At 52.0% G+C, this 7,713-nt stretch overlaps 1 protein-coding gene across 1 annotated transcript; it reads left to right on the plus strand.

Moving 5' to 3' along the window:
• The first annotated feature begins 2,760 nt into the window (after nt 1–2,760).
• On the plus strand, nt 2,761–4,651 carry LOC142575064 (uncharacterized). Its single transcript, XM_075684026.1, has 2 exons — nt 2,761–2,989; nt 3,087–4,651. Exons 1-2 carry the CDS (start codon nt 2,761–2,763, stop codon nt 4,649–4,651), a joined length of 1,794 nt encoding a protein of 597 aa, XP_075540141.1.
• The last annotated feature ends 3,062 nt before the right edge of the window (nt 4,652–7,713 follow it).

The following is a 7,713-nucleotide window of genomic DNA, read 5'->3' on the forward strand; positions in this document are numbered from 1 at the left end:
CTACTTTATCACCAGTCCTCCTTTGCATGCTACCTGCTTACTCTGTACTGTGTCATGTTTAAGCTTGAAAGAAAGGCAACAGCTAGGCAGCGCAAAATGCCAAACTTGCTTTTAGTTCAACAATATAAAACGCTATTTTAAGTTAGTACATCATTTACCTGCAGAGTGAATTACTGTTTTAAACTGATTATATTTTGCAGGAAGCTTCTCAGACTTGTTTGACAGGTTGATAAGTGGCTTTTTAGCCACCCAAAACACCATACAATAAATTAAAGGCTGACTTTGACTCTGCTATGCAACTTAATGACTATATGCCAGGAACAAGGTCTCTGAGTTGTGACGCTTGCTAACACTCCCAGCGTTCTACTAGGACACACAAATACCCAAGAAAGTGGATGGGAAAACGACGCCGCTGTAGCTCAATTGGTAGGGCATAGCACGCGAAATTCGAAGGTTGTGGGTTCAGTTCCCACCTGCGGCAAGGTGTTTTTTCATCCACTTTAATTTTCATTAATTTATCGTTTCTTTATTTAAGTTATTAAGCACAAGTAATTTCCCCTATGTTGTCCTTGGTGTCGGTGTTTGTTGGCTTCTTATGATAGGAAATATACTAGTCATTTTAAACATCATCGCATACATATCTTAAGATACCCGTAGTTTAAGAGAAAGGAGTGCTTAAATTTATTTTTATTGTGAGCCAAACTTCTTACTTAGTACAGATTGCTAATTGAAGTTCCAATTTCAACATTCCCATTTCTTCCCTTGCCCTTTTTTTTCCTGTTCTGTGCAGGTATTGCTTTCCTATGTCTACAAGAACCGTCATGCGTGGCCTGTGACAGCAAGCTTTTGTGGGCAGCCAGTGCTCTCCTACGAAGGTTGGCCTACTCTGGCAGCAGCGGCAATCATCTTCAAGATTTATCCATGATCACCTTTGCTGCTATTTGTCACTCCTAATTACACTTTCTGCATCTTTTCTAATTTATTAGGTAATAAAGTATGAGTATGTGACATGGTGTGAAGTTGATGCCTTGCTTTTATCATGTTTATCACCTTTTATGCATGAAAAGCTCATCATACAGTTTATGAAAAAAAATAACAGCTTATTATGATTTATCTTTCAGTTCTTGTAATATGCAACATACAAGGAATTCACTAATGTATGGTATGCCGAAGAACTCGCCATTATTTCTGTGTGATGCTGTGCAAGCATGTGGCGCTACCTTACAAGAGGCACCCAGAAAGTAAGTTACAATTTACTTTTAAATGAAGCATGGACATCAGAAAAAATATATTTATATTGCTAGTTAGAGTGGTCCGCAATGTGTTTTTCCAGATGTGTACTATCCTTTATTTCTTAACTCATTGCAGCACAGTGTTCTGTTTCGTATACTGGTGTAAGGCTATTGTGCCCCCTGTAGCTGAAACAAGGATGTAATTTTTGCCTGAACTGCAGCATCACTGAAAATTTTTCTTTGCTAGAAACTATTTCAATTTGGTGGAGACCCAGCAGGGCGAAGTTTTGTCAATAATGACATGTTTCACGCAGAGATGTTCTTGTTTAGGTCAATGAGTGAGCATTGGAATTATATCAGCATACAATACAGATCTTGTTTTATTTGCAAAATAATTCTGACAGGTGGCATTCAATTGATTGGTCTAATTAAAAAGCACAAATTGACCAATGAGGCTGTACTACACTATTCCCATGGTTCACATCTGGAAAAACTACCTCTGCATCACTCTATCCGACAATATAACCTTTTCTTTTCTGATGTCCATGCCTCACTTAAAATAAATTGTAAATGTGGGCAAACGTGTTACTGTAACAGCTGCCGCAAAAATTTGAGGGAATGTCTAATAAAAATCTTCAGTTGTTCTTGTCAAGCTGTCCATTAGCCAACTTTTAGCGTAACGTTAGCAGGGCTTACTGAAGTACTTCCAGACGTCCATGGCTACAAAATGTCTTGATCAAGACAGCTACTAGGCCTTTGAATTAGCCGTTCAAGACGTCTTTTAGACATCAAATAGCTGCTTGCGTGTTTCGTGGGACGCGTGGATGCCCGCTGCAGACGCCAGGCCCGGCGCAGGAGGAGCCAGAGCTGGAGGAGCCTCTGCTCTGCCATCGAGGACAAGTCCAGGGGACCCCTGGCTTGGAGACTGCTCAAATCCCTCACTGGCAGGATAGCAAGCCTGTCCTTGCCATGGCCATCACGCTGGGCATCGGCGAAGAGGCCCTTGCGGAACTCGTGGCCGACCAGTTCGCGCCGGCTGTACCACGCACTGCAGTCATCCTGCCGGTAGGACAGCCTTCCGCCAGCCTGCCTAGCTGCCTGCACAACCACCACCCGAAGTGGACATCGAGCCAAGTGACGGCTATCTGCCAGGACCCGCTGACGCTGCACGAGTTCCAAGTGGCCCTGAAGAGGGGGAAGCGTCGCAGCGCACCAGGCGTCGACGGAGTGACGAACCAAATGCTCCGCAACCTGGCCGCCAGCGAGCAGCAGCGCCTGCTAGATTGCTGCAACGACACCTGGTGGTCAGGGCAGATGCCGGAGCCATCGTGGTCCTCATCCTGAAGGCCAGAAAGCCGGCTGGAAATCTGAGTTCCTACCGACCGGTCTCCCTCTCTTCCGCCGCTTGCAATGTGATGGAGGCCATTGCTCTGGTCAACTGGGCTGGGTGGACCATGCCCATGGCTGCCTGGCCGACGAGCAGACGGGGTTCCTACGGCGCCAATGCACCGCGGACTCTATTGCGGACATGGTCTCCACGCTGGAGGAGGCGAAGGCCTGCGGTCACGCCGTGCGCCTGGTGCTTATCGTCATCAAGGGGGCCTTCGACGGCCTGCCCCATCCAGTCTTTCAGCAGGCCCTGGACCTTCTTGGCATCAACGGGATCTTGCAGCGGTTCATCTCATCGTTCCTGGAGAAACGCACCCACAGGGTACGAGTGGGCCGATCGAGGAGCTCCCCTCGGCCGGTGGCAGCAGGTGTCCCAAAAGGGTCAGTGGTGAGCACTTTTCTGTTCAACCTGGCTCTGGCCCGGCTGCCTGCATGCTGCCCTGCCAATCGACCCCCACTACACAGCGCGTGTCTCCATCTACGCGGACGACATCGCCCTGTGGGTGCGAAGTCCACCACAGACCCACCGCCGCGCGTGCTCTGCCCTGCAAAGAACCCCCGACACCACTGCTGCTTACCTGAACAGCATCGGCCTTGCCATCTCGGCAAGGAAGACGGAGTCCATGCTGCTCCACCCAAGAGCTTCCGCCCGCCACACAACTGTCCGGCTGCACCTGGAAGCCGTCCAGTTACCCTCGAGAACGGCAGTGACCTACCTGGGGCTGCGCATTGATCACTGGCTGCCTGCTGTTAAGACCCTGCATGCCCAGGTCCTCTGGGTCCACAGGGCAGTCTCCCAGCTTCTTGCCCGAGGACAGGGCTGTACCACCAGGTGGGCTCTGCGGCTGTACGATGCAGCAGCCACCTCACGCCTGCGGTACGCTCTTCCACTGGTGGCACTAGCATCTGCCCGTCTGAAGAAGCTAGAACTGCAGCATCGGGCCGCGATTAGGTTCTGGCTGGGCGCTCCCCGCAGCTCTCAAGTCGATGCGACCCTGGCCGAGGCGGGAGCATGGCCCTTGTCACTCCTCCTCCTACAGCAGGGGTCACGCCATGTTGACTGCCTCCACCATGGTCCAGACGGCAGTGCCCTGTTGCCCCGACTGCGCTTGCAGCCCCATTCACATATGGGGAGAGACTGTGGGCTGTACGAGAAGGTGATTGGGAGGCCTCCAGCGAACAACGCACAGCTACCTCCTCCCCAGAGACCACCCATACCCATGACCACAGAGCTGCCCGGCGTTTGCAAACGGCGCTCTCTGACTTGTGCCCTTCAACAGACGACTGCCTCCCTCCTGCATGAGGACCACGGAGGACTCCTGCAGGTCTACATTGACGGCTCGGTGATGCTGGACACGGGCTCGTCGACTGCGGCCTGCGTGGTGCCCGCCCTGCGGAAGAGCAGGCAGTGTCGCCTTCCCGACCACGCGACGTCAACAGCGGCAGAGGTAGCAGGCCTCCACCTGGCTGTGGACGTACTCGCGCAGGAGCTGCCAGCGACCCCAGTGACCATCTACTGTGACTCCAAGGCGGCACTTCTCAGTCTGCAGAGGCCTGAAAGGGCCAGCATTAGGGTCGGCTTGCTCTCGAATAGGCTGATGGCGCTCCAGGAGGCGGGCTGCTCGGTGTCCCTGCGCTGGCTTCCAGCCCACGTGGGGATACCGGGCAACGAGGAGGCTGATGCACTGGCAAAGCATGACTGCGTGGTCCCAGCCAGCAGTGCGGTGACAGCCAGTGACTTCACAAGCCACAGGCTGCGACGCCATCTGCTGGCCTGCCATCCGGACAAGCAGATATCCTTGGGCCGCCCTCCACGACCACTTCCGCAGCGCTGCCTCGCACGCAAGGGGACCTCCCTCCTGCTGCGACTGAGGATTAGCTGCTGTTGGACGGGGTCTCGTCGGCACCGGCACGGGCTCATCGCCTCTCCAGCCTGCGCCTCCTGTGGGGAGCCCCAGACCTTAGAGCACCTCCTGCTGGCCTGCCCTGCTTACCTGCAGCACCGCGGCCGCCTCCTGCAGGAGTTCTGACGCCTGCATGGGGATTCCTTCTGCACGGCAGGAAGACATCCTCTTCCCTGGTCGCCACGACTTACCAGCCTTCCTAAGTATCGTCGTGTACCTCGACTCGTCGGGGCTCTCGGCGAGGCTCTAGGATTTTCTGCCAAGACGGATAGCCTCGCGGCTATCCAAACCACTCCAGGCTACTGGACCTGCCCCAATCATCTGGCTCCTGCTGGATCACCACCCTCTGGCCTTTCACCTGATTACCAGTCCTGCCTGACCCACTAGGCCCTTCCTGGTGGTCTGCTCAGCGGCTGCCATGGCGACACTTTAACCCTCTACTCTCCTACCTTCGTTACTCCCACTATCTCCCCCCACCCCTGTTGGCGCTGAGCAGTGCTCCCGCAAGGGCTGCAGAAAATAGCGCCAACCTTTCCTTTTCCCCTCAAGAACCACTTCTCGATCTTAAATATATGACTGCCTAGGCACTACGGAGGAGGCGTGTAGATGTGTTTGTCCCTATAGGCATGCCGGTATTGCGGAGTGCGGTCGAGTTTGTTAGCGCTCCACCGCTGGCTGTCCGCGCGGTGAGGCAGGAGGCACGGTCGCCCCATTTGGTGATTGCAGTCTGAAGGGGCAAGGCTCTGACTGGAGTTGTATGAGTCGCGGGTCGCTTTTTTCGTCGCACCGATAAACTGGATTTTTTACAATCCTCCAGGAAGGCCCATGTAAACGGCAAACGGAAGCCTCGGGATAGCACTTGAGGTTATAATAGAGCAGGCGGCACAGGATCTCCAAGACACCCAAGAGGTAGGGGGGACAACATAGCTGGAAGCAGGGCGGCCCGTGGGTTGGGCCCGCGGAGGCCGAAGCGTGCCAGGGGGTGTTCGCATAAAAAATTGTCTCTCAGCGACAGCTGATCTTATACAGCCCTCGCACACGCAGGCGTCGACGAGCCCCAACCCACGGGCTAGTCCGGGTTCTAGCTTTGGTGTCCCCGTTGCCACTTTGGCGTCTTGGAGGCGCCGCCAATAATGCGAAATAATGACACGTTATTTCAGTTAGTAAACAACACGATTGAATAAACATAGTTACGTCCAGATGCCAACTTGTGACGCTAAGTTCAGCTCTACCGCGCCCCGCCACTTGTGTAACACCAGTCAGGACTTTGTCTCTTAAGGTACGTCGGACAGACTTTCTCGCATCTGAGGCGCTGGTGCTGAGTCAGTCACCGACGGCCTTTCAGTCACTAGCATTCAATCGCGGTTGCTAAGGCGCTTCGCCTTCTACATATTTAATATATGCGGCCCGGACTCTACTACAGTCGCTGCTGCTCCCCCAGAAACATCTGTGATGGTAATTACAAGGCACATTGCCGTAAGGCGCGATAAAGCCACGCGATCCGCCACGACTGACTTAGCGCGAGCGCAGCAGGTGCGAGACAGTCTGTCCGACAAAGCGGTCGCCAAATCGGGCGTCAGTGCGGGCTGCTTCACCCATTTTACCGCGCCTGCAGCCAGCGTCAGAGCGTAAACCAATGGCGTAAACAAACTCGACCCCACTCCGCAATGTCGGCATGTCTAGGGGACAAACGCATACAACACGCGCTAAGAAACCTCCTCCGTAGTGCCTAGGCAGGAGCAAAAGCCCCCAGATTTTCGCTCTCGTGCCTGCGCACAAACGGCTGGCGATCCCTCAAATGAACGTCACAGAACACCTACACAAACTTAGAGAAGGAAAACTGCACCTTCCACAGTGCAACGGAAATAAGCGTAGCGGTGGCGTCGTGAATTAAAGTATGCGACCACAGATGGCGCTGTACAACAGGAAACGGGATATTCTGGAAGGGGAAGGCATAGGTAACGATTGCATATAGCTTTTGAGAAAGATATACCTAGAAAATACCGTTTGCGTTGAATGGGAAGGGATGAGGAGTGAGGAGAAAGTTCATATCAACAAGGGACTGAGGCAGGGGTGCCTTTTATCCCCGCTGCTGTTTATGCACATGGTGAGGATGGAGAGGGCGCTAGAAGGAAGTAATATCGGTTTTAATCTCTCATACAAACAGGCGGGTACAGTAATAGAGCAGCGTCTCCCAGGTTTATTTTATGCGGACGCCATTGTGTTTCTAGCTTACAAGCAAAGTGATTTGCAACGTCTGGCTATATAATATCGGGTTTAATCTCTCATACAAACAGGCGGGTACAGTAATAGAGCAGCGTCTCCCAGGTTTATTTTATGCGGACGACATTGTGTTTCTAGCTTACAAGCAAAGTGATTTGCAACGTCTGGCTATTATCTGTGGACAGGAAGGCAACAATTTAGGTTTGAAATTCAGTGTTATAATATCAGGTGTTATGGTATTCAATGAAAACAGTCAGCAGACAGTGGAGATACAGGGCGAAGAAATACCTCGGGTAACAGAATATAAATACCTTGGTATATGGATAAAGGAAGGCAATGCGGGGGTGGGGGGGATATATGGAAACACAGGAAAAAACCACAGGAGTAAAGGGGAAGAGAAATGCAGCCATGATGAAGCACAGAGCGCTATGGAGATACAATAGGTACGAGGTCCTCCGAGGTATGTGGAAAGGTGTAATGGTTCCAGGACTTACTTTTGTAAATGCGGTTGTTTGCTATAAATCAGGGGTACAATCAGGACTCGACGGGAACCAAAGGTCAGTGGGTCGCTTCGCATTGGGAGCTCACGGGAATACTACAAATGAAGCCGACCAGGGTGATATGGGCTGGACTAGTTTTGAAGTGAGGGAAGCTGGCGGTAAAATTGAGTATGAAGAACGGCTGAGGAATATGGAAGAAAGTAAATGGGCTGGGAGAGTGTTCAGGTACCTGTACAGGAAAAACATTGATTCACAGTTGAGGAAAAGAACTAGGAAGCTTAGCAGCAAGTATGCGGCCTATAGGGTGGACAACACAGCAACAAAGAAGGTCAAGCGGAAAGTCAGAGAGGCTGAATTAATCTCATGGGTGGCGGCAATGGAAAAGAAACCTGCCATGAGTAACTACTTAAGAGGAAAAAACGAAATCAGCAAAGAAACCATTTATGATAACTCAAGGGGAAGCTC

The sequence above is a fragment of the Dermacentor variabilis genome, chromosome 3 (genome assembly GCF_050947875.1).
Source record: "Dermacentor variabilis isolate Ectoservices chromosome 3, ASM5094787v1, whole genome shotgun sequence".
NCBI classification, from domain to species: domain Eukaryota; kingdom Metazoa; phylum Arthropoda; class Arachnida; order Ixodida; family Ixodidae; genus Dermacentor; species Dermacentor variabilis.